The sequence below is a fragment of the Tenebrio molitor genome, chromosome 1 (assembly GCF_963966145.1).
Source record: "Tenebrio molitor chromosome 1, icTenMoli1.1, whole genome shotgun sequence".
Classification (NCBI taxonomy): Eukaryota; Metazoa; Arthropoda; class Insecta; order Coleoptera; family Tenebrionidae; genus Tenebrio; species Tenebrio molitor.
The window spans coordinates 47,008,030-47,035,765 of record NC_091046.1 but is presented as its reverse complement, the minus strand read 5'-3'; the positions used below and the strand labels follow the sequence as shown (position 1 = coordinate 47,035,765).

At 38.5% G+C, this 27,736-nt stretch overlaps 8 protein-coding genes, 1 long non-coding RNA gene and 1 other non-coding gene across 13 annotated transcripts; 7 read left to right on the top strand and 3 right to left on the bottom strand.

Annotated features, from left to right (window-relative positions):
- Positions 1–1,175: 1,175 nt before the first annotated feature.
- Positions 1,176–3,341, bottom strand: LOC138139953 (protein lin-32-like). The gene has a single exon (XM_069060574.1). It carries the CDS (start codon positions 1,885–1,887, stop codon positions 1,387–1,389), a length of 501 nt encoding a protein of 166 aa, XP_068916675.1. The 5' UTR covers positions 1,888–3,341; the 3' UTR covers positions 1,176–1,386.
- LOC138134293 (proline-rich protein HaeIII subfamily 1-like) lies at positions 1,944–5,636 on the top strand. Its single transcript, XM_069052510.1, has 3 exons — positions 1,944–2,091; positions 3,821–3,947; positions 4,538–5,636. Exons 1-3 carry the CDS (start codon positions 1,944–1,946, stop codon positions 5,634–5,636), a joined length of 1,374 nt encoding a protein of 457 aa, XP_068908611.1.
- A 730-nt stretch (positions 5,637–6,366) lies between these two features.
- LeuRS-m (Leucyl-tRNA synthetase, mitochondrial) lies at positions 6,367–9,892 on the top strand. Of its 2 annotated transcripts, XM_069060476.1 has the most exons (7): positions 6,367–6,647; positions 6,703–6,918; positions 6,975–8,400; positions 8,456–8,647; positions 8,693–8,925; positions 9,340–9,570; positions 9,624–9,892. In XM_069060476.1, exons 1-7 carry the CDS (start codon positions 6,558–6,560, stop codon positions 9,843–9,845), a joined length of 2,610 nt encoding a protein of 869 aa, XP_068916577.1. In that variant the 5' UTR covers positions 6,367–6,557; the 3' UTR covers positions 9,846–9,892. The 2 variants fall into 2 exon arrangements, with proteins under 2 accessions (XP_068916577.1, XP_068916585.1); XM_069060484.1 differs by lacking the exon at positions 9,624–9,892 and having other exon boundaries at positions 8,693–8,905; positions 9,340–9,536.
- Tbh (Tyramine beta hydroxylase) lies at positions 9,842–12,953 on the bottom strand. Its single transcript, XM_069060496.1, has 6 exons — positions 11,223–12,953; positions 10,971–11,168; positions 10,657–10,908; positions 10,425–10,607; positions 10,182–10,369; positions 9,842–10,130 (listed from the first exon to the last, which is right to left on the bottom strand). Exons 1-6 carry the CDS (start codon positions 11,910–11,912, stop codon positions 9,908–9,910), a joined length of 1,734 nt encoding a protein of 577 aa, XP_068916597.1. The 5' UTR covers positions 11,913–12,953; the 3' UTR covers positions 9,842–9,907.
- A 793-nt stretch (positions 12,954–13,746) lies between these two features.
- On the top strand, positions 13,747–13,819 carry TRNAR-CCU (transfer RNA arginine (anticodon CCU)). Its single transcript has one exon. It is a non-coding gene; the product is annotated as a tRNA-Arg (tRNA).
- Positions 13,820–13,891: 72 nt separating this feature from the next.
- LOC138139936 (casein kinase II subunit alpha-like) lies at positions 13,892–15,203 on the bottom strand. Its single transcript, XM_069060542.1, has 2 exons — positions 15,065–15,203; positions 13,892–15,001 (listed from the first exon to the last, which is right to left on the bottom strand). Exons 1-2 carry the CDS (start codon positions 15,118–15,120, stop codon positions 13,954–13,956), a joined length of 1,104 nt encoding a protein of 367 aa, XP_068916643.1. The 5' UTR covers positions 15,121–15,203; the 3' UTR covers positions 13,892–13,953.
- Positions 15,173–16,558, top strand: LOC138139942 (splicing factor C9orf78 homolog). Of its 2 annotated transcripts, none has more exons than XM_069060564.1 (4): positions 15,173–15,511; positions 15,572–15,677; positions 15,745–16,243; positions 16,297–16,558. In XM_069060564.1, the coding sequence occupies exons 1-4, from the start codon at positions 15,348–15,350 to the stop codon at positions 16,452–16,454; spliced, it is 927 nt and encodes a 308-aa protein (XP_068916665.1). In that variant the 5' UTR covers positions 15,173–15,347; the 3' UTR covers positions 16,455–16,558. The 2 variants fall into 2 exon arrangements, with proteins under 2 accessions (XP_068916665.1, XP_068916655.1); XM_069060554.1 differs by having other exon boundaries at positions 15,176–15,511; positions 15,742–16,243.
- A 441-nt stretch (positions 16,559–16,999) lies between these two features.
- Positions 17,000–18,931, top strand: LOC138139916 (medium-chain specific acyl-CoA dehydrogenase, mitochondrial-like). Of its 2 annotated transcripts, XM_069060515.1 has the most exons (8): positions 17,000–17,147; positions 17,222–17,331; positions 17,381–17,471; positions 17,530–17,697; positions 17,748–17,848; positions 17,901–17,981; positions 18,035–18,415; positions 18,462–18,931. In XM_069060515.1, the coding sequence occupies exons 2-8, from the start codon at positions 17,323–17,325 to the stop codon at positions 18,882–18,884; spliced, it is 1,254 nt and encodes a 417-aa protein (XP_068916616.1). In that variant the 5' UTR covers positions 17,000–17,147; positions 17,222–17,322; the 3' UTR covers positions 18,885–18,931. The 2 variants fall into 2 exon arrangements, with proteins under 2 accessions (XP_068916616.1, XP_068916608.1); XM_069060507.1 differs by having other exon boundaries at positions 17,008–17,331.
- Positions 18,932–18,990: 59 nt separating this feature from the next.
- On the top strand, positions 18,991–22,536 carry LOC138139930 (medium-chain specific acyl-CoA dehydrogenase, mitochondrial-like). Its single transcript, XM_069060529.1, has 6 exons — positions 18,991–19,132; positions 19,184–19,268; positions 19,389–19,556; positions 20,940–21,040; positions 21,512–21,592; positions 21,648–22,536. The coding sequence occupies exons 1-6, from the start codon at positions 19,112–19,114 to the stop codon at positions 22,443–22,445; spliced, it is 1,254 nt and encodes a 417-aa protein (XP_068916630.1). The 5' UTR covers positions 18,991–19,111; the 3' UTR covers positions 22,446–22,536.
- A 4,265-nt stretch (positions 22,537–26,801) lies between these two features.
- Positions 26,802–27,392, top strand: LOC138139969 (uncharacterized). The gene is made up of 3 exons (XR_011162412.1): positions 26,802–26,942; positions 26,991–27,028; positions 27,093–27,392. It is a non-coding gene; the product is annotated as an uncharacterized lncRNA (long non-coding RNA).
- Positions 27,393–27,736: the final 344 nt, after the last annotated feature.

Here is a 27,736-nt window from a genome sequence, read left to right as displayed (position 1 = left end):
AAAGAACACTTCATCGAAGTCCTCGTCCACTTTTCAAATTCGAAAAGAGTGTTCAATTAAGTCCTCAGCGCATCAACCTAAAAAGGATCGTTTTAACAACATTTCACTTGCATTGTTGATTGAAGTGACCAGAAGAGGATTTTAACAAAGTAATCGTGGCCAATTTCTTAACGTTAATGAGGCAATCCTTGTGGATTCACGCAATAGAAATAATAATCAGTTTGTCTCTTTGAAGGCAATTGAATTTGTGAAACGTATTTTTATGTGGCACGTGATGCCAGAATCATTTTGTGACATAGGTTGTTTTTTACTGTTGGGTTGGTAGCACCTTCCGCGCTGATTACTAGATTATTAAAATTTAAAGCGTCGCGTGGGTGGCGTCTCTGATGCGATCCACTGCCACTCATATCTATGGTACCATAGAGATTAGTGCTGCGACCACGCATCACGCAACATTATTGAACAAATTCCTTCTCTTCTTAAAAAACAACAACAGGTAATTATTTTCAGGGTCCTCTTATTACTCTTACCCTTTTGAATTGTTTTCTTATTTGTTTTATAATAAAATTATTTATTTATTGTGTTGCAAATGTGACGAAACGTCCATTTTGTTTAAAGTGAATTGACGTTTCCGCATTAAATCCTACCTTACAATGCAATTTCCCATAGTTTCTGCTCTCTGCTGCAAAGTAAAAAACATCGCCAATAATTGAGAAATACCGATTTTGAGGTTATGAGTACAAAAAATCATTTTGAACACGTCCACTAAAATAATAACATTACTACTAGTAAGTTCCCAGTTATAATGAAGTCGTAAAAGGCACCTGATTATAAATATGCAACAAATTGATAGCGTTTGGTTTAAATACGCATTCATTTTAGCGATCATATCTAGCAAAACCCACACGAAACGTTATCGAAACGAAAAAATAATAAAACACATTTCTAGGTATATAAAATTTAAATTTCAATCAATTTTAGATTAGGGCGATAAGGAAATTTAATAATACAGTTAATAAATTAATGGGACAGGTGCGAGTAAGTAATTCACTTCCTCCCCGATATAATTTTTTTTAAAGATCGATGTCGATTAGACAAGAAAAACAACAAAATGGGAAAGTCACATTTTATTTGTAAAAAAATACAAAATTGTCTTGAGATCACTGAACATAACTATCTATCCATTTCACACGCACAAAGTGTAAAAATTGACGACCGTAGACGCAACGACTAGATTTCGACTCTTGAACACACTGACGATAAGGTCTTGTAAGGCACCTGCAGCGGCCACCTGTTGATCTCCAAAGAAAGCGACGCCCCATTTGAATAGCCGGGGTGAGTGAGCCCTACAAGAACCGCACCGTTCGGTTTTGGTAATGCTTCTTCTTATCTGGCGGCGTCCCTCTCGAGGAGGTCCCGCAGAGCTGCGATGTACGTTTGGGCCATCTGCAGCGTCTCGAACTTGCTGAGCTTGTGGTCCGCATCCAGACTCGGAATGACCTGCCTCAATCGATCGAACGCCTCGTTCAGGCCGTTCATCCTGCGACGCTCTCTTGCGTTCGCGGCCAATCTGCGCCTCTTCATGACCGAAGGAGAGGGCAGGCGGTCTCTGACGACGTTCTTCTTCCTGCCGCGGCAATTCTTGCGCGCCTCGGCGGAAGCTTCGGTGAAGTGTGCGAAGCTGTCCGGCTCGGAGAGCGAGCTGGCGAAGCTGTCGAACGTGTTGACGTCGTAGGTCTCGGGTGGGGTCTTGGCGAAGCCGTCCTGGTAGAAGAAGTTGAGGGAGCTGTAGTAGGTGGGCTGGTAGGGGTCCAGCTTGTCCTGGGGGTCCTTGGACAGGTCGGGGTCGCCGGCGTAGCGGTCGTAGTAGGACTTCATCACGTCCATCTTGGGAAGCACTTGCACCGTGTCTTGGTCATCACTACCGGCAAAGGGTTAGAGCGATGACCTATGCGGAAGTTGGGAAGTTCCGGATGAGACTGACCTGCACTAGGCCTGGTCGCGTGTTGCACCACTCCGAGTCGGATCCGCAGGGGCGGATTGGGGGCACGGTTGGTCGCGCGTGCACGCGTTCGAGTCTCTCCGCACGGGGTGAGTCCTGACCTGGCGGCCGACATGTGCTATCTCCCTTCGGCATTCTTTTACACAAACACCTTATGTCGCGCACGTGGCCATCATGGAGGGGAGATGATCATCCCCGCTGCCTTAAGGTAGATGATATAAGGATCGGGTTGGAGTGCCGCAACGGACACAATGACAGATGTGGTAATTAAGCGGAGATGCTCAACTGATTAGATGGTCGCGTGATACCATGAATATGTATGTTTAATTCTTATTAGTGGGACTTATCTTTCGTCATCTTTCTTGAATATATATTTTCGAGGACGGTTGAGTTTTCGCGGAATAATGACGACGCCGGAAAATCGACTGGAAATTGATTTAATAGTACGGTTCAGGTGGATTCCGCATCAGCTATTTAAATACAGTTAAAGCCAGCCGAGATGCAATATTACGTCAGTGCGAATGTCTCCTTTCATCGGTATCACTGGAATGTAGATTTATTATTGCGAACGAACTTCGCTTCCATTACCATCCACAATGAACGCGGTGTAATTCAAAAATATTACACTCTTATACCATTCTTTCATGTTAAGGTCGTACGTGATTTATAAAAATGACGGTATTGTTGGTGCGGCTTTGTTGAACCGTTTGTGTTGTGTGATACATTATTTCGACATAAAGACGTTGGTGTCATTGCTGTGTCGATGGCGAACCTGTCCGTCACTACGGATTGTGTGGTAAATCTCTTTGAAAATATTTTTTATACGATTCTGACTCACTTTTTCCTGGCAAAAAATAAATACATAGCTACCTGAATACACCACTGTCTATATTTTTAAAAGCATCTGCGAAACAGACACGAGATACAAAATACATACTAAATAAAACGAAAGCATACATTTTAATTTTATACACCTAAGTAACGGGCCTTCAAATAAATTTATATTTAGAGCAACCTATGGAAATTCAATTGTTTGCAACATTTTTCCAGCGTAGAAAATGACACAAGAAACGCCTGACATTTAGCGAAATAAAATTAGGTTAGAAAATATTTTTAATTTTTGTAGTGCATTCTCCCTATTCTCCCTCCACGGAATATGACAATATGAAATTGGGAAAAAGCTTACTATGCAACCTGTGTAACTCCGGAGAATAATTGGTTACCTACAAAAATTATCTTTACCCTGTTAACATAATTACAATGTCGCCTACGCCTACTCTAAATATATATTTATTTGAAGGCCCGATATAACCAAAGGGAATAGTTGTGAGATTTTACGATGAAACCGGTGATGTTTTCATGATTTCAATGGCACCAAATTTTTCCTAAATGTTTGAATGGACTTTCAGTGAAAAATTATGTAAATGAATGTGGCGGTTATTGAATTAAAACGAAATACATATTTACCTGTTTCATTAAAAATTTTTTAATTTTTTACAGAATGTTCTAGAAGTTGATTTCATATAAATGTTCATCAAGTGAGCTGTGCATGTGTAAAAGCACCTTTAACTTAGTTACATTACAAAAGTCACATTTATGACAGATTCATTATAGGTTATCTCCAACAAATCTTTATTTGGTGAAAATACAAAAACAGAAGCAAAAAGAATTAGTGAATTACTTTAATTTAATCAGTAAAAAAAAATGTAACAGTGCTGCAACCCATAGATCAAGCGATAATTCATTCCTGAAAAACCCATTACAGAAAAATTATGCTAATGATGTTGTAAGCAATTGACAATGGAGGGGAATTTTCAGTAAGCATTTTAGATGCTGTAAACTTTATTCATCTGGGTTGGCAGATGGTGAAACCATTGCAAACTGTTTTAAACATGCAGGATTTTTTGAAAAAGAAGGTGAATTCGATTCAGATGACGAATTATCGGTGAGTAGTTGAAAAAAACAAAAAAAAAAAACAAGACCTTGCTGCTACGGATATTCAAACCACAATTGAAGTGGAAATGAGTAAAATATGGGAAGATTTTGACTTTAAAAAATACGTTATAATCAATGATATCATTGTATCAATCATTTTCCATATGTGATTATTGGAAAGCAGCCTGGCAAGACGTAGATATTTTCAAGAAAAACTTAATCTGGCGCAAATGAAATCGCTTTAGAACCGGAAACCGGCCACGGCAAATGCAATAATATGCTGTTTCACTGGAACATTCGTGAAAACCCCTTTTGTGAATGCGGTGCAGAAAAAGAAACCATCCAACACATTGTAGAAGAATGTCTCCCTTAGGTACTAAATTCCAGCGAGGTTTCTCCGAACTTCTTTAAATAAACGAGTATACGTTGCGTCTCTTACTCGCGTTGATTATGCAGGGGGTCAGATCTTTATTGGAGCGGAGCCGACCCGGAACCCACCTGGAAACCACCCGGAACCGAACCGGAGCCGACCCGGGGCCCACCCGGAGCCGACCCGGAACACACCTGAAAACCACCCGGAGCCGATCCGAAACTCACCAGGAGCCGACCCGGAGCCCATCCGGAACGCACCTGGAGCCGACCCGGAACACACCCGGAGCCGACCCGGAACACACTTGGAAACTACGCGGAGCCGCCTCGGAAACCACCCGGAGCCGATGCGGAACTAACCCGGAGCCGACCCGGAACACACCTAGAAACCACCCGGAGCCGATCCGAAACTCACCAGGAGCCGACTCGGAGCCCATCCGGAAAGCACCCGGAGCCCATCCGGAAAGCACCCGGAGCCGACCCGCAACACACCAGGAAACCACCCGGAACTGAACCGGAGCCGACCCGGGGCCCACCCGGAGCCGACCCGGAACACACGGAGCCGACCCGGAACACACCTGGAGCCGACCCGGAACACACCTGGAAACCACCCGGAGCCGCCTCGGAAACCACCCGGAGCCGATCCGAAATTCACCAGGAGCCGACCCGGAGCCCATCCGGAAAGCACCCGGAGCCGACGCGGAACACACCTGAACACCAACTGGAGCCGACCCGGAACCGAACCGGAGCCGACTCGGGGCCCACCCGGAAAGCACCCGGAGCCGACCCGGAACACACCCGGAGCCGACCCGGAACCAAACCGGAGCCGACCCGGAGCCCTTCCGGAAAGCACCCGGAGCCCATCCGGAAAGCACCTGGAGCCGACCCGGAACACACCCGGAGCTCACCCGGAACCGACCCGGAGCCCACCCGGAAAGTACCCGGAGTCGACCCGGAACCTACCCGGAAACCAACCGGACCGCACCCGGAACACACCTGGAACCGACCCGGAGCCCAATCGGAACACACCTGGAACCCACCCCGAAACCACCCGGAACCGACCCGAAGCCAACCCGGAACCGACCTCGAGCCCAATCGGAGCACACTGGGAACCCACCCAGAAACCCCCCGGAGCCCATCCGGAACACACCAGGAAACGACCCGGAGCCCACCCGGAGCCGACCAGGAGCCCACCCGGAGCCGACCAGGAAACCACCCGGAGCTGACCCGAAAACCACTCGGAGTCGATCCGGAACACACCCGGGGCCGACCTGGAGTCGACCCAGAGTCACCTCGGAACTCACCGGAGCCCGTGGTCTCGCGTTGCTGAATAATATGTACTTTTTCTTTATCGCTATGTAAAATTAGAAAACGAATAAATATGTATTTAAATTATTTTTTAAAATAATGTTTGATTTCCCATTTTTAATTTATTTTTGTCAAATACCACATGGTTATTACTTATTAGGGTTATTAGTTATTACATTTATGATATCGCTGGCGCTTCAATAAAAAAGAGTATACCGAGTACCTACCTAAATATTAAGAGTCGTTATGGGTTAGGTACACCTTTCTCATTTCTTTTTTAATAAAGTAGACCAAAAGGCCCCCCAAAACAGATAGATTTTTAACCAAATTTTTCACCACTGGCAATTATTAAAAAATAGCTATACTCAATTTCATATAAATGTGCATCTAAGCAAGCCATGAAAATCTGATTTTCTGTTGGTAGTAAAGCTAAAGCTAGTGACTTTAACTTTCAAAGTTGCTTGCTCTGCGCGAACCCGGTTTGACTAATTTTTTAGTTTTTGTCCATTTTAACATTGCTGATTTCAAAAGCAATGTTACGTCTTTTTACTGATTAAATTAAAGTATTTCTTATTTGTTTTTGTCTTTGTATTTTTACCAAGTAAAGATTTATTGGACATGACCTTCATAAATGTGACTTTTGTAATGTAACTAAATTAAAGGTGCTTTTACAAATGCACAGCTCACTTGATGAACATTTATATGAAATCAAAATATTTATAGGGATCACACTTGACTTGCTTCAAATGAACATAACCTCATTTAAAAAATAAATATTCAGTTAAACTCTATTCAATACATGGAGAAGTAACATAGTTTATGAAGTTATTAACACGAACTCAATAATTTTGCTATTAGTTGAAAATTTATTTCTTGTGGATGATCTGAATCTAAACCCAACCTCACTTACCTGACCTGAAGTACGAATTTTGGAAGAAGAAAGATGATTACGGTTTGTAATACTTTTTTGAAAACCGGAGCGAAAAAGCGTTTTGGATTCATGTGTCGTCATGTTTCGGGTCTCGGTTTGTGGGTAAGTTAACATATTCAGCTCTTGTTATTTTGAGGTTATGTGTAATGCCTTACAGGATAAAGATATCGACTCGGATATTAAACATAAAATTGAAGAACACTGGAAGGATAAATTAAAATGTGATACATTTAAGGAGATGGATAATGTTCGTGATAAATATTACGTTTTATCAATGTTTCCGTATCCATCGGGATCACTTCATATGGGACACGTTAGGGTTTACACGATCAGCGATACTATCGCCCGTTTTCAGAGAATGAACGGAAAAAATGTAAATATCGACAAAATTTCAATTAAACATGACTGCAATGCAATAAAATGCTTTAGGTTATACACCCAATCGGTTGGGATGCTTTCGGTTTACCCGCGGAAAATGCAGCCATCGAAAGAAAAATCCCACCGCAAGATTGGACCGAGAGTAACATATCTCACATGAAATCTCAACTTGAACGTTTAGGTTGCAGTTTTGACTGGGATCGAGAATTAGCCACTTGTGACCCTTTATATTACAGATGGACTCAAGAATTATTTCTAAAATTGTATGATTCAGGTCTGGTATACCAAAAAAAAGCAAAAGTCAATTGGGACCCAGTCGATCAAACTGTCTTGGCTGACGAACAAGTCGACGAAAACGGTTGCTCCTGGCGTTCAGGGGCGAAAATCGAAAAAAAGCTCCTGAGACAGTGGTTCATAAGAACGACGAATTTTGCGAAAGATTTATTAGAAGGACTCGACGATCCAGTCTTGCAGGACTGGAGGGACGTTTGTAAATTACAAAAACACTGGATTGGGGAATGTAACGGCGTCAATTTTGACTTCAGACTAGTGGGAGAGGAGCAAGACTTTCTCACACTGTGGACATGTAAACCCGAATACCTGAATTCTGTGAAATTCGTAGCGGTCAATCCTTCGCACATGTTGAGTGAAAATGAAGGTGTCGCGTTAAAAGAAGGCACAAAAAAATTACAAGCGGAACTGCTTCACCCTCTCAACGGAAAAACAATTCCCGTTTACGTAACTGATGAAATTGAATTCTTACCTCAGACGGATTCCTTCTTAGGAATACCACATGCGTGCCCTCAATCTGCCGAATTTGCCGAAAAATTCGACATACCGTACGAGAAATCGTTTAAAATAAGCGAAGAAGAACGCCTCGCTCTTCAAAATCAAATTTGCCAACGGGCCAGAGAGTTGAAAGTTGGCGGATATTGGTCCAGTGCCAAGCTGAGAGACTGGCTGATTTCTCGTCAGAGGTTTTGGGGCACCCCGATTCCGATCGTACATTGCAGAAACTGCGGAGCGCAACCGGTCAGAGACCTTCCCGTGGAGTTACCGAAACTGACGAAAGTATTTCAAAAAGGCGGTTCCTGTTTATCAGAGGCGTCCGAATGGATCGATTGTATTTGCCCCAAATGCAACCAGACAGCCAAACGCGAGACCGACACGATGGACACGTTTGTCGACAGTTCTTGGTATTTTCTGAGATATTTGAATCCAAAGGACTCGCACCAAATGTTCGATGTTGCTAACGCAAAGAGGATGATGCCAGTTGATCTCTACATAGGGGGCAAAGAACACGCAGTTTTGCATTTATATTATGCAAGATTTGTCAGTCATTTCTTGCATTCGCAAGGATTACTTCCCGAACGCGAACCCTTCAAGAGACTTCTAGTGCAAGGAATGGTCATGGGAAGGAGCTACAGAGTCAAAGGCACCGGTCGATACGTCCCAGAAAATGAGATCGAAGTTGTTGGTTAGCACATGCAATTCCAAATGTTTTTATCGTGTCAATGTTGTATCTGTTAAAGATAAGAAGAAGAACAGAGCTGTCGTAAAGTCTACCGGTGAACAAGTAGTCATGTCTTGGGAAAAAATGAGTAAATCGAAACGCAACGGTGTCGATCCGGGCGACATGTTCCAAGAATACGGCAGTGATACCACCAGACTTTTGATTTTGGCAGATGTAGCGCCAACTTCACACCGGAATTGGAACAGCAACAGTGAGTATCTAGTGATATTTTAGCTTGTTCTGACCAAAATTCCAGCATTTCCTGGGATCATCAATTGGCAAAAACGCCTCTGGATCACTATTCGTGATTTTATAAATCACCGAACCAATCCCCCTCCCGCCATTACCGAGGACCAGTTCAAGGCACACGAAGATTACATGTTCGACTCCAGGAACTATTATGTCAAAGGTGTGATCTTCAACTATTGCGGGTCTCAGCAACACAGCGTAGCAATTTCGAAACAACAAGGTCTCACCAACAGTATTAGAGTACGATTTCTTAAACACTCAGGCACGACGTGCTGTATTATAATCGGCCAAAAGTGTAGTTTGAGTGATCCCCGCAGAGCGCTAGTGTGCGGGCGTTTTTTGGGGATATTATTCATCTTAAGTTTTTGTCACCAAGAATTTGTCTTGTTCAAATGACATTTTGAATTTGAAGTCAAAAAACTCTTTTCCTTCTCGTTCGTTGTTTTTGTGTTTAGTGTTTTATTGTGCAATGATAATTATTTAAACGCGAAGCGCCCGTTTTGTGGCACCTCATCGGCGGAAATCACCTCTTTCTCGTAAACATTTTCATAACGCATTTTTAATGAAATGAACAGGTCGGTTATAATGCAGCAGGTCGTGCACTCAAGCTAACAATAATGTTTCGAGGGGTAGCTTTAATTGTTGCCGTTGTAGAAGGCGCCACCAGCAATTTTCGCCAAAAGTCTTCAATTCGAAAGAGCACTAGCTAGTCAGATTATTCTGCTGGCTCCGATGGCGCCGCATTTCGCTTCCGAACTGTGGAGCGGATTTGTTTCTGCTCCCGATCGTTTGAATCATTCGGGAGAAATCGCCTGGGACAAGTCCGTTTTCGAACAAAAATGGCCGACGATCGATTCCGTTTACAATCTAGACCTGGTGTGTAAGGTATTGTTCCATCAATTTGATAACACAAGACGTTGATAGAGTGAAATTGACAGGTGAACGGATCCGAGATATGCGTGGCGAAGATAGCGAAGTGTGAGTTTGACAAGTTGTCGGAGGAAGACGCGATCGAGATCGCACTGAAACAAGAAGCAATGAAAGACGAGTTGTCGGATAAGACGATTCTGAAGACGCGGCATACGGTGCAACCTGACTACGAGATTGTGGTCAATGTCACGACTAATCGGGTGCGCAAGGAGAACAAAGCCAGTCCTTAGGGTTACATGTTTGTGTGATATTTATTTATGATAAATCATTTTATTACGTGGTTTGTTATTTTTCAACATGTTCGAGGGGGTGGCGGGAGAGGTTTTAAGACGGGAGTCACTGGGGTGTTCTCCCAATATCCCGGAAACCTGTCACCGCTTGACATGTTGCACTGCATGCTAAGTGGGGCTTCTTTGTACACATCCGTAAGCAACTGAACCCGCATTTTGTTCCAACGGATAGCTTTGTAGTTGTCCGAAATCCCTTGACGAAAAGAAGTATTTTGATTTTCCCACCTGGAATGGATTGCAATTAAAAGCAAAGTAAAACAGTAAAATCGCACTCACTGTTTCATGTAATTGAAGTAACTGTTTAAAGCCTGGTCACTGATGGCGCTTTTACAAACTTCCAAATCAGTAGCGGGAAAATAATGAACGTAATTTACACACATCTCGTCGGTAATGGCAAACCCTCCGAGCGTTACATTTTCTCTTTCTTCCGTGTTGTAATCGCATTGTGTAATGAGGGCGTCTCCCTAAAATGTCATAAAAGAAAATCATTAATAAAAATTCGAATTGGTCTCAACTGACTGGCAAAACTTTGACCGGTTTCTTCAACTTGCGAATTTCTTGAAAATGCGTACTATAATGGTCGTCTCTGTTCAGTTCCATCATCTCGATTCCATCTCTGACGTGTCTCGTGTGAACTTTAATACCTGCAAGGTGAGTGTGCAGTTGGGAACCGAAGATCGTTATTCCTTCTGGTGGTAAACTCTGCGAAAAAGTGATACAAGGACTTGTAGTGGTACACCTGATAGTTTACCACTGCAGTGCATTCGCTGACGCAATAACCGGTCAACTGAAAGGACTCTTGTCCTGGAGGAATGGCCATTTTGTCTGTATATTCTAGTCCCAGTTCGATAACTCCGGCGTCCATTTGTTTCAATCTCGGGGAAACGTAGAATCTGATCCCGGAGCTGTCCACAAATCCGGATTTGAGCTCCGGGTTGTTGTAGTGAACTTCTAACATGACGTAAGGATTGAAGTCCGCGCCCCCTAAAGGCAGACCGGCTTCCTGCCGCAAAACAACCAAAAAGTAATCGACACAGCTGCGATGCATTTTTAGTGTGTACTAACCTCGGGGTAGGTGAACGGTGGTGCCCCCATTGCCCAGGCGGCTAAAACTCGTTTGCAAACTTGAGTCTCTTCAGGCCGATCGTTTGCGAAACATTTTCCGACATAAAGCGGAATCTCCTGGTCGGGCGGCGCTTCGCAATGAAATACCTCCATGTGGTGAACCAAACCCTCACTAGTATCAGAAATGTGAGCTTCGTACTAGCAAAACAAACAAATTAATTGAATATTTTTGGTCGAAAACACAATATCTACCCTATAAACATGGTGTTTGTTGGTAAACTCCTGGTTTAGTTTATGTACGTGACACCAGTACGTGGTTTCCTCCGACGGTATTTCCACTTTGTCTGCCACAATATCCAAAACGTTGACGTAACTGGGTAGCTTCAGAATCGTATTGGTGTTTTTAAGAAGCTGCACCCGCACCATTCCTTTATCATCTCCAGGGGACGTGATATTCAAACCGGAAAGTTTGTACAAGGGGTCCGCACCTCTGGACCAGACCACATGCGTGGTCCCCTCCTTGATAACATAGTCTTCAAAATCGCACGTGTCAAATTGTCTCTCGAAAGTAAACTTTGTAACGTTTTTAACATGTTTTATTCTGAATTTTTGGCAATCTTGTTTTTTGTCTACGTGGATGATGCTTCTGGTGTCGCTCCAAGTGTCATCGAAATGAGTTCGCTTCTTCAGGTCCTTCCACAACAAGCAATAGTCGGCTGGAAAGTAGTGACCGCGTTCGGAAAATCCTAGTGCAAACCAACCGTAAAGCGAAGGAATGTGTACTTCAAAAGTTATGGTTTTTTTGGAATAATCGAGAATCCAGTTGAGGGAAACCGAACCGTCGCCATTCAAAGGAGCGTGGAAAATTTGATCGCGATTGATTTGAATGGAACTTTTGAAAAACACTAGTACAATCGCGCTTATCGCTAAAGGACGGAACATCCTTAAAGCACTAACAAGAAATTCTTTGAATTTTCTCTTATAAAAGGTGGCGCGCGCAAGCGCTTCTCGCGGATAATTGCAAATCGACTCAGTTATATCATCAAGTCGTTAGAATTCTTGTTAATTAAAATTTTAAGTGGAAATTATTCGTGCACGAAACCTGGAAGGGCTCGTTCTGAAGACTGTTACTTCAATCTGATAATACCTACGTGCGGTTATATTTACATCTTCTTGATGAGACTAGGTAAAATCGTGTTAATTTCAACATTCACTTGTAGTACATAACCGTCCATATTTTTAAAATAATTACATAATATTGATAAGAAGAAGAACATAGGGTAAAAACGATTTTGGGGAGAAGGAATGCAATTTAGTCCACGTCACGCGAGGTTCTTATCATTCAATAGGGATAGGAATTCGTCCAATGGAATAAATTTAAGTTCCTTAAATTCTTCTAGATAAAATTGCACTATCCTGCCATAATTATTACTCCTATCTCATATCTTTTTATTTTGCTGTATTGACGAAAAATTTGATTAAAAAAGTGTAAACCAGTTTCAGGTATTAGGTAGGTAATTATAAAATAGTAGTTTTTGTAATTTGCCTCCATTTTGAGTGTTTAATAGACATATTAACGAACGTCTGCGATGTGATTATAGCCACTAATCCACGGAATTATCTTGTCATGCATGTCAATTACAAAATGTATCAAGAACAGGAAGTGTCTAGTGGAAAAATTTGACCGTATTTTTAGCAACTTCACGTATTTCAGGAAGCGTACATGCAAGATTATCTTGATTATCTTCCATATTCGTATTTTGTGACAGAATTTGAATAAAACAAAAGGCGACTAAACCAAATTTTCACTTTTAAAATTAAGATATTACCAATCTCCACAAAAATCCCTAAATCGACTAAAGTAAAAATTGTTGTTTAAAAAGGGCAAATTACAAAAAAATAGTATAAGAAAACTCGTTTCATAAGATCTTGAAGCACTCATTCTTTAAAGTACCTAACTCGTGACGAGGCCACTCGTTTTTTAAACTTGAATTCGTGCTTCAAGACTGGTTTTATGAAACTTGTTTTTTAATATAGGTACTACGTATTATACAACTGTAGTTTGAGTTTGTTATAAAATATGGATGACATGAATATATTCTAGGAAGTTTGAGAGCTTTATGAGTTATCTAGTTTTTGTAGATAACAGATGACGAGTTCGTGTGTAAATTGGGGTTTTTTGGCACGAGTGGACCAATTTAAAATGCAAGTGAAACGAGCGTTTTAAAGGCACGAGTGCCAAAAAAGTCCAATTGACACGAACGAGTTGAATACAATGTTTTTTTGTTCGACGAGCCCCTTAAAAGCTCCAAATCGCTTAAAAATCTTTAAAATTTGCTTGACGTTTCGTTTTGACAACTGGTGACATTATTTTATCAAAATCCGTTCACACAGGAGAAAATTCTCAAATTCTGACAGTGTCGAACAAAAAAAATTTAAATAATAGGTATCAAAGAAACTATGCGTTTACAGATGCGGCCCTTGTAAACTAGTACATTGACTTTTGACATAATCGATGATAATCGAAAAAAAATCTCGTGGATTGCACACAACTCAAAAAGGGCCGTTTTGAGGTTACTACAAAAATGCAGCATGTCAAACTAATCATCGTTATCTTTCTATCAGTATTACCTTATCAAATACCTATAGATATAACTGTAACACTTGATAATAATTCTTTAAATTAATCAATTAATTAATATTAAATAAAAATTATGAAGAATGTTTGTTAACTCGTTGATTAAGATCTAGTGTACAATTTTCCTGCATTATGAAAGCCCCTGTGGCCTAATGGATAAGGCATCGGCCTCCTAAGCCGGGGACTGTGGGTTCGAGTCCCACCAGGGGTACGTCACTTTTTTATTTTTTTACAACTCAAAATTGTAATACCTGTTAATGTTAATAATAAAAAACGAAATAACTATGCTTGTTAAATAATTATATAGAAATAAAATTTATTGTAAACGACATTTGGATAAGCACATCAAATAACTTGTCCCGACGTTGACACTTTCAGTTTTTCAAATACCGGCAAGGTATTAGAGCACTTAACAGGCACAAAATACTTATGTCCGAGTGCCTCCTGGGCTGTAAATCTCTCCAGATGATCGTAGCAAAGAAGCGAATCCAAGAAATCGAAAGCGCTGTGATTTACCAAATGCTCATTCTCCGTATTGACAAATCTTTGCCAGGGTTTCTTCGAATGAATTCCTAGCGTCTCTTGTAAGCTACTCTCTAAAGTAATATTATATTTATTTAAATAACTATAAAATTTCGTCGTTCCCAAAACTTTAACGATGCAGTACAACTGGTTCCGATTGTCGAAACCTTGAAAAAAGGGTTCTTTTCGAAAGATCATCGCGGCAAAAACGCAACCTAACGACCATAAATCTAAAGAGTAATCGTAGTAACCGTATTCGACTAGCAATTCGGGACCTTTGTAGTGTCTCGAGGCCACTCTTACGTTGTAACGTTCTCCGGGTCTGTAGAATTCGGCCAGACCGAAGTCTATCAGACGAATTTTACGGTTTTTCCTGTCAATTATTATATTATGAGGCTTCACGTCTCTGTGCATGATTCCTTTACTGTGACAATAATCCAGGGCTTTGAGTATTTCGTAAATGTAATAACGTATATCTGCGTCGTTCAACTTCAGATAAACTTCTTTGAAATCTTCGTTGTTCGATGTGGATTCAAAAATGAGAGCGTGCAGACCTGTGGACGGGACGGTTACTGTTGCGTATAAATTTATTATATTGGGACCGTTCTTCAGGTGCTCTAATATTTTGATTTCTCTTTTGATTTTCGGCTTTTTGATAGGTTTCAACATTTTTACCACAATCGAATCGTTCTTTACATCGTGCACTCCTTCAAAGACCAAACTGTATTTGCCTTGACCTATCTTTCGGATCAAACTGTAATTGTTTATGTCGTCAGTGGGTGGGTTATAGCTGTCGTACTCGAAATAGGAAGACGGTTTACTTGTAAATACATCCGAATACACTCTTGACGTACTCACTATTAGATTACGACTAAAATATTGTAATTTACGATATTAGTAAAGGATACGGTTAAAGCGTCGTTAAAATACTCACGGAGTATCCTCGAGATCCATTTTTTGAACAAATTTATTACAATTTTTCTTTGACATTTGTAATTTGAAGAGAAGCGCGAGTGGGCTGACAACCTAAAGACACGAATTATCCCCAGAAGGGGAAGAAACGTCAAACAAATAAAAACATTTAAAAAGTGATAGAATACGTCGAAGAACAATGTTAAAACGCGTAATTGGTACATTTTTAACAATTAAACACACCTTTACAATCATATGAGTGTATAATTTTAAATTTGAAGAGCGACGAATTTTGCAATCTAAAAATGTCTTCAACTGAAGATACGTCAAGTGAGAACATTGTAAAAAGCGAGTCAGAAACGTCCACAAACAGTAAACTACCAATTATTAATCGCAGTAAAAGAAAACAGTTTCGTCAGCGTAAATTATCCGATAATAGTGACGATGAGGACAATATTAGAGAGGTTAGGTATGTTGTTTACATATTTTAGTGTTGTGCTGCTTTTACACAAAGTTTTCATTGATGCAGCTCAAAACTGGAAGAGATGAAGGAATTACAAAATTTGCGGAAACGGCCCAACGGAGTTAACGTCTTAGGTCTGGCTCTCGGTACCAGTGAAGATGAATGCGTTACCGTAAGTACAGTTGTAAACTTGGGATTTTGTTTTAATTTTGTGGCACCATCATCACTATTTTTAGAAGGACCCGTTTAAAATAAAATTGGGGGGCATGGTGAACATGCAAGCTTTGAAAAGTGGAAAAGTGAAACAGGTCGATGATGCTTATGATGCAGGCATTGGTACTCAATTCTCTGTTGAAACCAACAAACGAGATGAAGATGAAGAAATGATGAAATTTATTGAAGAGGAGTTGTCAAAAAAGAAGCGCAAAACAGAGATAGAAGGTTCTGTGGTGCAAGATGGGAGCAAGTCTTCTTATACTAGCCCTGAGGAGGCAGCTTTAAATGCTGTCCCTGACCATTTGAGAGAATCTTCAACCAAAAGATCAGAAGAAATGTTGTCAAATCAAATGCTGAATGGAATCCCTGAGGTTGATTTGGGAATTGAAGTAAAAATCAGAAACATTGAGGCAACAGAAGAGGCAAAATTGAGATTGCTGTGGGAGAAAAAAAACAAAAAGGATGGTCCTTCACCATTTGTGCCTACCAACATGGCAGTAAACTTTGTACAACATAACAGATGTAAGTGGGGATTGCATTTTTTGAGCTGTAACATTTATGTGTTTGTGTTTTAGTTAATATAGAGCAGAATGAAATTCCCAGAAAAAAAGGTAAATTGGATCAGGACAATAAAGTTGAGGAAGTAGTTGAGAAGCCCAAAAGTAAGAAGGATGAACGGGCTACAGACGATTATCATTATGAAAAGTTCAAGAAACAGTTTAGGAGATACTGATCTGTTTGAAAAGTCTCATTTGACAATTGCCCACAAATCTTACTTTTACTGATATAAGTTATACATTTTTTTGATTTGTGTAAATAAAGAACTAAGATGTGAAATGATGATTAAATGTAACAGTTGGACAAAAGTGTTCTTGTCAGTTGATAAATGATTATGATGATATAATAATAGGTTTTTAGGCACCCATTTTATGTACTCGGAAGCCGACAAAAATTAATTCTTTCGGACGCCGACCGTGGCGCCATCTTTTTGTCTGTTTAGTAAGTTAACAACGAGACCGACAAAACCGATAATTGTCTTGTCATAAATATGAATTATGATTACGTAAATAGGTAATTGTATTGCAAATAGTAAATTCCTAGTTTTGTTGCCAAACTCAAGCTGCGCTTCGGCCAGAAAACTCAGACGTGGACAAAAAACATGCACTTTTTGGCCTCGATACACAAATACCTAACCATTGTTAATTAAATTAATTTTACTCATTCGTTTTGGAACCGTGAATTTTAAATGTTTTTAAGGAAAACCTGTTTGTAAACACTACAGTTATCATATTATCATGTCGTCAGAACGATCGAGGTCGCTTTAACAGCCGACGTATCGCGTTTACTTTCGACCCATTAAACTACCTACTGAAAAACGAGTTTGAATTGTTTGAAGTGCAATAAAAGTGTCTGTAATCACAGATAGGTAAAAGTCAAGTTGTGTCGTAAATGTTTTTATTTACCATTTACAAAGTCCAACAATTTTTTATCTTATCTTAGTTTGTGTCAAGAGCAGTTGTGTCCGCAAAAGGATAGTTATAAATATTTGGTCAAATTGTCGTATTCATTAACCGATACTAATAAAATATAATTAATAAAACATGCAGAAGGTGAGTGTGAAGCTTTATTTGTACTGATTGTAATCCCATATTTAATCAGATTGCCAAAACGACAGTAACTCGACTGATTAATCGTTCCTTTTCGGTATCAGCGGCGCAGAAAGTTTCCTACCAAAATGGGTATAATTTCGGTGAGAAATGCTTCCTGCTCATAACTGCACGTTTAATTTGTGTTTGTTTTTCGAACAGAACTGAACGACACTCAGAAAGAAATTCAGGCAGTCGCTCGAAAATTCACAAGAGAAGAAATAGCACCGGTAGCTGCACACTTTGACAAAACGGGTGAATACCCAATAGAAATCTTAAAAAAGGCTTGGTCTTTGGGATTGTTGAACAGCCACATACCAGAATTTTGCGGTACTTATTTAAAATTACCAATTAACCCGAATGTCTGAATGTTTTTTTAGGGGGTTTGGAACAAGGCGTCTTCGACGCTTGTTTAGTAGGTGAAGAATTCGCTTGGGGTTGCACTGGAATAGGAACGGTTCTCGGCTCATCGAGTTTGGGAGTAAGTTAATTACATCAACTGGAATTTGCAATTGTAAAAAAAAAATCCACAGCAAGTTCCAGTGATTATTGCCGGTACCAAAGAACAGCAAAAGAAATATCTAGGGCGACTGATCGAAGAACCGTTGGTTTCTGTAATAACAGGGATATTTACGATATAACAGAATTTATTGACACTCGTTTTTAGGCGTATTGTGTTACGGAACCGGGCACTGGTTCCGATGTCAACGGCGTCAAAACCAAAGCCGAGAAAAAGGGAGATGAGTACATTCTCAACGGCCAAAAAATGTGGATCACAAACGGCGGAGTGGCCAACTGGTACTTTGTCTTGGCACGTACCAATCCGGACCCAAAATGCTCACCTGCTAAAGCTTTCACCGGCTTCATCGTCGACAGAGACACACCTGGAGTGACTCCCGGCAGGAAAGAAATGAACATGGGACAAAGAGCTTCAGACACTCGAGGAATAACGTTCGAGGACGTCCGAGTTCCCAAAGAAAATGTCCTTTTAGGCGAAGGAGCCGGATTCAAGATAGCTATGGGCGCATTCGACAAAACTCGACCCCCTGTACGTTAAATTTCACGTTTAAAGTCTCGCTCACAAGTTTTTTTAGGTTGCTTGTGGTGCCACCGGCCTGGCTCAGAGATGTCTGGATGAAGCCACCAAATACTCCCTCGAGCGCAAGACTTTCGGAGTTCCGATAGCTCACCACCAAGCCGTCGCATTTATGTTGGCTGACATGGCCATCGGAGTGGAGACCGCGAGGTTGTCCTGGATGAAAGGTGCCTGGGAGGTCGACAACGGAATTAGAAATAGTTACAGTGCATCTATTGCCAAATGTTATGCTGGTGACGTTGCTAATAAGTGTGCTAGCGACGCTGTACAAGTTTTTGGCGGGGCCGGCTTTAACAGCGAGTACCCGGTGGAAAAACTGATGAGGGACGCGAAGATCTACCAGATTTACGAAGGCACCACTCAGATACAGAAGATTGTCATTTCGCGGAGCGTCATCGATGCCACTAAACGACTTGCTTAATTGTTACAAAAATTTACTTTTTTTTGAATGAAGGATTGTTTATTAAACACGTTTTTTTATTTCACTTAAACCATTTATTGTTAGTTCAATAAATTATTGTGATCGAATTCCAAATTCCAAATGCAGAGTCATTCAATCTTATCTTATCTTTTGTTTTTGTCGTGTCTTTATTATCACCAAATAACTGTGTATTTGACAGCCGCTATTGCAAGACAAGATATTTTTAGATGGCTCTATTTTTGCAAAAGGTGTGTTCAATTTAAATTACAATACTAATGTTGCTACAAAGAATTTGACAGACTTTTAGGAGAATCAATTGTGCGAGCCGACGTGCATTTTCGGTAACTTCAATACATAGAGGTCACCAAAATGGATATAATTTTGGTAAGATCATTTTTTAGATCAGTTTTAATTACCTAGTTCTTATACTATTTTTAATTATGCTCATCTCGTATTGTCATCATTGTAGAACAAGAACAGCCTATTGAATAATTTTTTTTGTAGAACTCAATGATACTCAGAAGGAAATTCAAGCGGTAGCTCGAAAATTTACCAGAGAGGAAATCGTGCCAGCGGCAGCTTATCATGACAAAACGGGGGAGTATCCAAAAGCCTTGATTAAAAAGGCTTGGTCTTTGGGATTGATGAATGGACACATTCCTGAACATTGTGGTGGGTTTTATTGGGGAACAATTTTACCATTTTTGCAATAATGAATACCTACCTACCTATAATTGTCCATTATGGAATATACATTGTGCGGTGTTCTCGGTCATCAAACGCACCCTGATGATATCTTTGCTGCGGAAATTTGGTGTCAGGAAAATAACTGAACGGAATTGTTAATTCTTGAAAGATTAAGGTTAGATTCAGATTTCTGTAATTGTAGGTGATATAACACAAAATTAAAATTCGAAAATAGTAGATTCAGATAAATAACGCAATTAATTAGGAAAAGAATTGTTTTTGACAGATCTGTCCCAATTATTTACATTAAATTCTTAGGAATCGACTTTTCTTAATGTCTGACTTGGCTCCTGAAAAAATTTGTCCTCAAATTCAACTACATAATTCAATAATTTTGTTTAAAAAATTGTCAAGGTTATGTTACTCTAATAGAGTCAAGAAGCGCTGTTTCGGTTGGTAATATTGAATTTTATTTTTAAATGGTACAAATGGAGTAACTTTCAGTTGTTGACGGCTTGACACTGAAACTTTAGACACTGACAGCCGCATCACTGACATTTCAAATTAAAGCGCTGGATATTTCAAATTATTTATTTAAAATTGTTTTCACGTAGCAACATGGATTGCATAAAGGACTGCAAGAAAACAAGCACCTATGAATCTATGTGAGAAAGAAGGTGTTTGTTGACTTTTCACGTATTATTCCGGACACGGAATCTTGGCCACAACTGACATTTAACTGACAAATATGTGTGAACTGGCCTTTATTGAATATAACCCAACTTTTGACTCGATAATGCTACCGTGTGAACAACAATTACTGATTGAGTTGGCAATAAATTCTGGTGACTTTTATGTCATGTTCCAACGAGAAAACCATTTTATTAATAAAAGAATACAAAAACCAAGTCGTTTAAATATGAAATGTATACCAGCTGTCAATAGTGTCAATAAAACAAACCGAAATAGGTACAATTCGCAGTCTTGAAAATTTCATGTAAAATTTTTTATTGCCAACTGAAACAGTTATTGTTGCTCACTCTGTATTTCCCTGCTTTTTGATGTCACAATAAAAACTTCAAAGTGATTTTTAATAATTGTCATTTATTAATGACACTAATGATTGGTTTACATCATTTATTTAGAAATGTCAAAAAAATGTTGTGCAAGATTCCGTGTCCGGAATAGTACCTATCTAAAGAGTAAAGAAACATTTAAATTAACACCAAAAAATAAGTTGAGAAGGTCGCAGTTTTACATACACAAAAAATGACGTAACTTGAGGTGCTACAATTAAACATATTATATCAATCGGAGGAATTCTGTTGCAGCTTAATCTGCAAACCTGACTATGTTATGTATTTCCAGGAGGTTTACAACAGGGAGTGTTTGACATTTGTCTAACCGGTGAAGAACTGGCTTACGGTTGCACTGGGATCTTTACGGCTATAGATTCATCAAATCTGGGGGTAATACTTCGTACTTACCTTAAATAGTCTGTTTTTTATCAAAGAACCACAACACCGCAATTTAGGTACACCCAAAATAGAGCTGGCAACATTGTACACTTTCTATGGTGAAAAATTTCATAATAAGTATAAAATTTGAGGTTATTTAGAGATATTAGTAGCACAGCATGTTAATAAAGTTAATAACAACCAAATTGAGAGTTTAATAAATGTCTCACTTTGCGAGGCATTTTTAATAACACGTTCAAATTTTAAATGCGGGTTTTAAGGACATAAAAAATGACATGCATTGACAGGTTGTAGACAATAGATAAGGAGCATAGATATAAGGAGGTAATGATAGATATCATTAAATTTCCAAAATTTAGTAAAATTTTATTATTGCAAACCTATATCAACAGATCGTGGATCTTTGATTAAAAAACAGATTATAACTAACCACGTCATTGTTATTTTCTTCTTACTCTCTAGCAAATTCCGGTAGTAGTAGCTGGAACAAAAGAACAACAAAAAAAATATCTGGGACGTCTGATCGAGGAACCCATTGTAGCTGTATGCAGGTTTTTTTTTTTCAAATTGTCTTAAATACAAAACTGGTAAATTTCAGGCGTACGGAGTAACGGAGCCTGGCGGAGGCTCCGATGTCAGTGGAGTTAAAACAAAAGCAGTGAAAAAAGGCGACGAATGGATTTTAAACGGCCAAAAAATGTGGATAACCAACGGCGGTGTTGCGAATTGGTATTTCGTTTTGGCACGCACCGATCCCGATCCTAAATGTCCCGCGGGTAAGGCCTTCACCGGTTTCATCGTCGAACGGGATTCCCCTGGCGTGACTCCTGGCCGAAAAGAAATCAACATGGGACAAAGAGCGTCGGATACTCGTGGCATCACGTTCGAAGATGTCCGAGTACCCAAAGAAAACGTCCTTTTGGGCGAAGGTGCCGGTTTTAAAATCGCCATGAACGCGTTCGACAAAACGAGGCCTTCGGTGGCTTGTGGGGCTACAGGTCTGGCCCAAAGGTGTTTAGACGAGGGTGTTAAATATTCTCTCGAACGGAAAACCTTCGGAGTTCCCATAGCTCACCACCAAGCTGTTGCTTTCATGTTGGCGGACATGGCGATCGGTGTGGAGACGGCAAGGCTGATGTGGATGAAATCTGCGTGGGAAGTTGATAACGGTATGAAGAATACTTACGCCGCCTCTATTGCCAAGTCTTATGCCAGCGACGTGGCTAATAAGAGTGCCTCCGACGCTGTACAAATTTTTGGTGGTGCTGGCTTTAACAGCGAGTACCCGGTGGAGAAGTTGATGAGGGATGCGAAGATCTTCCAGATATACGAAGGCACTTCGCAAATACAGAAAATTGTTATCTCTAGAAGTGTCATAAATAACGCAAAGAATTAAAATGTCACTTTTTGATAACTGTAATCGTTTTTTTTTAATAATAAATCAGACATGTCGCTCAAAACAAAACTGAGACGACAATTAAAATGTATGGCTTTGTTATTATTTGTTTTTTACATCAATATCCGTTTTTCGTTTATTTCGTTTTTATTGAAAATGCAACCCACAATACATCTCCAATGGAAATGTATTGTGGGTTGCATTTTCAATTCCGTCGGGCTCATTACTCATAAAAACTCTGTATAGGATATGAACATACTCACTCAATAATAACAAACTTACCTATTACTCATTAAAAACGGGTCCTGGAGATAAAATTTACTCACTATATCAGTTCATTTTTTCGAAACAATGATTAAGCCTAAATCAGACGTCAATAGGTGTCATAAATCATAAGGAAAACCTCAAAGAGCTATCTGGTCGTTTTTATTGCAGGATTAATTTATTCATCTATAAATGGCGATGACCAGGAAAGAAATCAACAAACTTGAAACGTAAAAATGAAGGCGTCGACGTGTCGTGTCCTGATTATACTATGTGTTTCGATTTTTGTAGAAACTAATGGAAGACATCATCATCATCAAACAGCTAAAGATAAAGTTGCTAATATATTGACGAAAGTGCCCGAAAAAGGTAATACGTTCCCATATAATGTTTCGGTAGTGATTTTATATAATTTTAGAGCAAAAAGATTTCGTGAGATACTACTTACATCGAGGGTACGAATTGATCAAGGACAAAGAGACGGAGAGATATCCTTCGGTAATACAATTAATTTAAGTTTCGATTTGTTCTACAAATTTTTGCAATTCTAGTTTCACTATGAAATGGACGACGATGAGGCCATTCTGCTGTATGAATATTTTGCAACTAACAATCGGATAACTGACGACGAAATCGTCAAAGTTGGACAAAATGTCATTTGCTGGAATGATAAATGTATAGATATTTCTGATCCTGGACTGCATCCTTAAATGTATTAATTTTTGTAAAGATCGTTTCTTGACTGAACAACAAATATAAACAGTTTTTAATTACATGTGTATTTTTTTATAAACCAATTATCAGCAAAGAAGCAGTGCTGTTGTGGTCAATCAGGGAGATATGTTTGTTGTTAATTTGTTTACCACGATTATTGCATTGAGTAGGTCTAACTGTAACTCGGTTGAAAGAGAACAAATTGTGAATTTTATTTTCAATTAAACTGTTTCTGATTGATCTATTTAACGAAAGAAACAAACTGATTCGGTTTAAAACATCCGTCGTTTAAAAATAAAAAACAGCAATATAGGGAACAAAGCATGATAAAGTCCATTCAAAAAACATCTGGACTGTCAAAATCAAAATTGCAGTTGTTAGGTTGGTTAAATCACTAGTTATTTTCATATTACCCGGTCGGTATCTATGATTTTATGATTTTTCAAACTAGTCATTTGTTTAAATTGACATTGTCAAATAAATTGCAAAATTATCTAAGCATATTTTGGAAAAAGGTTAAAATGGAAAGTTCAAAACGAACTAGGGTGGTTCTATTGGCGCGAGAGAAGAGGATCGTCACAAACTATTATATTATAAAGCCATATCTTTAATAAAAATCGTTTCTGATTTTACCCAATTATATAGAAAAATACCCTCTTGCATTGTGAAAACCTAATTAAAGCTGTTGATTAACCATGATGAGTGTTAGAGATATTTCACCCATAATATCTTTGCGGAATCTGACTCAAATATGGAAAGCGATTTTCAGTTTTGGTTGTTATTTAGTTTGTTACCTGTTTTCAATTTGTCGTGTGTCACCTTCTCTTTGTCTTTGTGTTTTTTTATAAACTTTATCAAATTGCTCCCGTTTTTTAGTTGCTGCATTTCGCTTCAAGTGTTCAAAACATTTTTAGTTCAATGATTTAAAAAGAAACATAACCTAAATATATTTTGTAACTAGATTTTGACGTGGGTACATTCTCATTCTAGCGAAAAATTTTTATACCCAAGTACAGTCACAACAAGCATTTTATTCAAAATTTAATTTTGACAGTCCAGGAGTTTTTTGAAATTACTTTTTTTTTATACGTGATATCTAATAACTGTGTTCAAACACGTGTATTTTACAATAATTGTTGAAGTTTGTAAAAACATAAAAAAAACATCATAAATAAGTCGCAACTATAGTCAGAATCACGAAGCAATGCGTGTACGTCATTGATGAAAGTTTTGCAGTACCAACTTAAAACTGTAAAACTGCGAATTCTAATTTTTATCCCCGTTTAAAGCAAATTGTGAGGTTAGAAGAAGTCGTTGCTGTTGTTTAGTGTTTACGTTCCTTTTGAGATCCTCGTTTCATTGCTTTCCTACGTGTAATAAAACAATTCTTTTCAGAGCTAACTTTTGCCTGTGTTTTTTACGATCCCTGCAAGTTTCAAAACATTCGAAGATGCCGAATATTCGCATTGACTAACGCAGATAAACATAGTAATGTCGTGACGTCATGAACGAACACGCATTGTTTCGTGATTTTGACTATAGCTATTATGATAAAATGGCGAATTGTTGTGGCAGCATTTCCTACCTGTTCTCTTAAAACTTAAAACTCTGGGGTCGAGGAGCACTCCCGCACGTTTCACCATACACCAACACAGTACACACACGTATCTATGTATTCAATATTCGAAAATAAACGTGCCATTTTCACAAAATTTTCAAATCACAGAAATAACACGGACACAGCTGCCTTTTGGAGTGGTATAAAACTAACTAAAAATTCAATCTGGTTATGTCTACCTCGGCCGCAGAGCGAAAAAACTTTATTCTAAAAACACAATGTTTTGCGCTGATTTTACAAAAACTATATTATTTCACGGTCACTGTTATTGGGTCAAATAACTAGAAAATAGACAGCTCGTTAATTTATTAAACACTGAAATGAAAATTATATTTCGGAAAAATGGTACATAACAATTTTGTTGCTCTTGAAGTGATCTGTCATTGGTTAAAATTAATGTATTTATTTCTGAGACACGTTGTACATTACAGGTATGTATTGATGGTAAAACGAAACAAAATATTCGTTTTCTGGTATGAAATTAAATCAGGGTAGCACATTCACAAATTAGTTTTATTCCTTTTAATTGATTAAAGGATTTAGATTTTCGGAATTATCGATAAATGGAAATTATTAATCTTGTAGATAAAATCTGTGACATGGATTACTTTTGGGAAAGTCCACGTAAAAATACTAAACCAAAATCGGGATTAATACCAAATGTTCCAAAAAAAATAATTAGTTCATAAGATTTATCTTTCGGCAAATGGATGACACATAAAATATAAAAAAATATAAATTAAAAGAGAAAATCCAAATCAACATGCCATACTTAAATTCAAACATTTAAAAGATATCTTAATGAAGAGCATCTTTGGAGAAATGTCGAAATTTTAATAATTCTCGAAACAATACGAATCATTTTTCATTTTTCCACTTTAAGAATGTAGAGGTCGGTTTTTTATCTGCTAAACTGACATGTTATTCCTGTTACTTGTGATGATTGATGAGCTGATAATTTATTGCTTGGATTAACTTTAAAACGTTGTTATTTCATGTATATAGGACGTGATGTTTTTTTTATTAATTTATACCTAGTAATACCTATGTCATCATCCTTTGTTACTTTGTAAACAGATCGTAACACACGAGAAAAACTAAACAAGAATATGTAAAAGACGAATCAGGTTCCAAACTGAAGGGTTTTTTGCTCATTATTATGGGACTTGATATTTTTTAATTAAAACGCGGTTGTCATCAACTTATCTATACTTTTTTAATTAAATCAAACACATTTGCTGAATAACGCAATAAAATTCCAGATATTTCTGCCATAATTTTATCGTAACAAAATTTTTTTGTTCGACACTGTCAGAATTTGAGAATTTGCTCCTGTGTGAACGGATTTTGATAAATGTCACAACTTGTCAAAACGTAACGTCAAACTAATTTTAAGCGATTTGGACCCTTTAAGGGGGTCGTCGAACAAAAAAAATCTTGTTTTCAACTCGTTCGTGTGTAAATTGGGCTTTTTTGGCACTCGTGGGCCTTTAACTCGCCCACTCATTCCAAAAAAAGCCCAATTTACATACGAACTCGTTAAATAATAGTTACTCTGTGATTTTTACTTTATATTACAATATTTAATTTTAATTCAAAATATAAAATATGCAATTAAAAGTTCTTGATGCAAACACCTTTGTATATATTTTATACTTTTTACCAGAAAAGAAAATGACTGAAAATACTCCAAATCTATCACACGGCCAGTTAAGATTAAATCGGAATTCTTTTCATCATTATTATTATTATTATCATAAATAACGTATAAGTGCTAAATGTCAATCAGTTATTGAGTAGTTTCCAAACAACGACGATGGATTTCAAAATAGTTGCAGTGGTTTTCTTTTGTACAATACATTTCATTCACGGATTAGACTTGACAAGAGTTTCTCAAAATGGTAAATTTTCACCGTAAATTTGCATCTTTTTAACCTTTTGATTTCTAGAAAAACCCGGTTTGGCACAACGAGCATTTAAAAATATCGTAAGTTGACATTTTTCGTAAAAAAATTCATGATAATCTTGATCTTCTATTTCCTTCTGTCTAGAACGAACATTTAAAATTATCCCAAAATGCAAAAAGCGATTATGAATTAAAAGTGAGTGACGCGGATTGTCCGCAATGGGTTTGCTACGACGGACAGTGCGTTGATTGGTGCGATCCAGGGAATCACCCATAATACCATCAACACCTGGAGGATATCTGGAATCAGTAACTGGACAAAAAATGTTGATGGATAAATGCAAATAATAAAACCAATTCACTCACAACAAAGCTGTATCATTTAGTACTTAAAAATTGAAACAAATATTTTGTACTTTTACAATAAAGATTTAGTAATTGAAAAGTTTTAAATGGATTTAAAAATTGCCATCCTGATAACTTAAACTGGGTATTAATTATTATCACTGAATCGGTCAAACGTTTCTGCAGTCAAAAGATTTTGTTATATTCTTTTTATGTTGAGGAAAAGCAGAAAAATCTGAATATTGGGAATCAGCGATATTCGATAAATTTTTGACTCACGATCTCCTTAATACTTTTTTACATATTCACCGCTATCTGCAGCTATCAGTTACAGACATTAAAAATAATATTCTACATAGGTAATTAACGTTTTTATTAAGAAGTACGGTGCAGCTCAATGCACGCAGCCGAAATTTCCATCCATTCTTAATAAACTAGAGATAT

Excerpts from the sequence above, each read along its gene's own strand:
- LOC138139953 (XM_069060574.1), bottom strand. The coding sequence starts at position 1,887 with ATGGACGTGATGAAGTCCTACTACGACCGCTACGCCGGCGACCCCGAC.
- LOC138134293 (XM_069052510.1), top strand. The coding sequence starts at position 1,944 with ATGACCTATGCGGAAGTTGGGAAGTTCCGGATGAGACTGACCTGCACT. Across the intron at positions 2,092-3,820 it reads TTCGAGTCTCTCCGCACGGG|TAAGCATTTTAGATGCTGTA; the intron begins GTGAGTCCTGAC and ends GGGAATTTTCAG. Across the intron at positions 3,948-4,537 it reads ATTCAGATGACGAATTATCG|GAGCCGACCCGGAGCCCATC; the intron begins GTGAGTAGTTGA and ends GAAACTCACCAG.
- LeuRS-m (XM_069060476.1), top strand. The coding sequence starts at position 6,558 with ATGATTACGGTTTGTAATACTTTTTTGAAAACCGGAGCGAAAAAGCGT. Across the intron at positions 6,648-6,702 it reads TTTCGGGTCTCGGTTTGTGG|GATAAAGATATCGACTCGGA; the intron begins GTAAGTTAACAT and ends AATGCCTTACAG. Across the intron at positions 6,919-6,974 it reads AGAGAATGAACGGAAAAAAT|GTTATACACCCAATCGGTTG; the intron begins GTAAATATCGAC and ends AAAATGCTTTAG.
- Tbh (XM_069060496.1), bottom strand. The coding sequence starts at position 11,912 with ATGTTCCGTCCTTTAGCGATAAGCGCGATTGTACTAGTGTTTTTCAAA. Across the intron at positions 10,608-10,656 it reads TCAGCGAATGCACTGCAGTG|AGTTTACCACCAGAAGGAAT; the intron begins GTAAACTATCAG and ends ACTTTTTCGCAG. Across the intron at positions 10,131-10,181 it reads TACTTCAATTACATGAAACA|GTGGGAAAATCAAAATACTT; the intron begins GTGAGTGCGATT and ends AATCCATTCCAG.
- LOC138139936 (XM_069060542.1), bottom strand. The coding sequence starts at position 15,120 with ATGTCAAAGAAAAATTGTAATAAATTTGTTCAAAAAATGGATCTCGAG. Across the intron at positions 15,002-15,064 it reads ATGGATCTCGAGGATACTCC|TCGTAATCTAATAGTGAGTA; the intron begins GTGAGTATTTTA and ends ACAATATTTTAG.
- LOC138139942 (XM_069060554.1), top strand. The coding sequence starts at position 15,348 with ATGTCTTCAACTGAAGATACGTCAAGTGAGAACATTGTAAAAAGCGAG. Across the intron at positions 15,512-15,571 it reads GACAATATTAGAGAGGTTAG|CTCAAAACTGGAAGAGATGA; the intron begins GTATGTTGTTTA and ends TCATTGATGCAG. Across the intron at positions 16,244-16,296 it reads CTTTGTACAACATAACAGAT|TTAATATAGAGCAGAATGAA; the intron begins GTAAGTGGGGAT and ends TTTGTGTTTTAG.
- LOC138139916 (XM_069060515.1), top strand. Across the intron at positions 17,698-17,747 it reads CCACATACCAGAATTTTGCG|GGGGTTTGGAACAAGGCGTC; the intron begins GTACTTATTTAA and ends ATGTTTTTTTAG. Across the intron at positions 17,849-17,900 it reads TCGGCTCATCGAGTTTGGGA|CAAGTTCCAGTGATTATTGC; the intron begins GTAAGTTAATTA and ends AAAAATCCACAG.
- LOC138139930 (XM_069060529.1), top strand. The coding sequence starts at position 19,112 with ATGGCTCTATTTTTGCAAAAG. Across the intron at positions 19,133-19,183 it reads TGGCTCTATTTTTGCAAAAG|ACTTTTAGGAGAATCAATTG; the intron begins GTGTGTTCAATT and ends AGAATTTGACAG. Across the intron at positions 21,041-21,511 it reads TAGATTCATCAAATCTGGGG|CAAATTCCGGTAGTAGTAGC; the intron begins GTAATACTTCGT and ends CTTACTCTCTAG.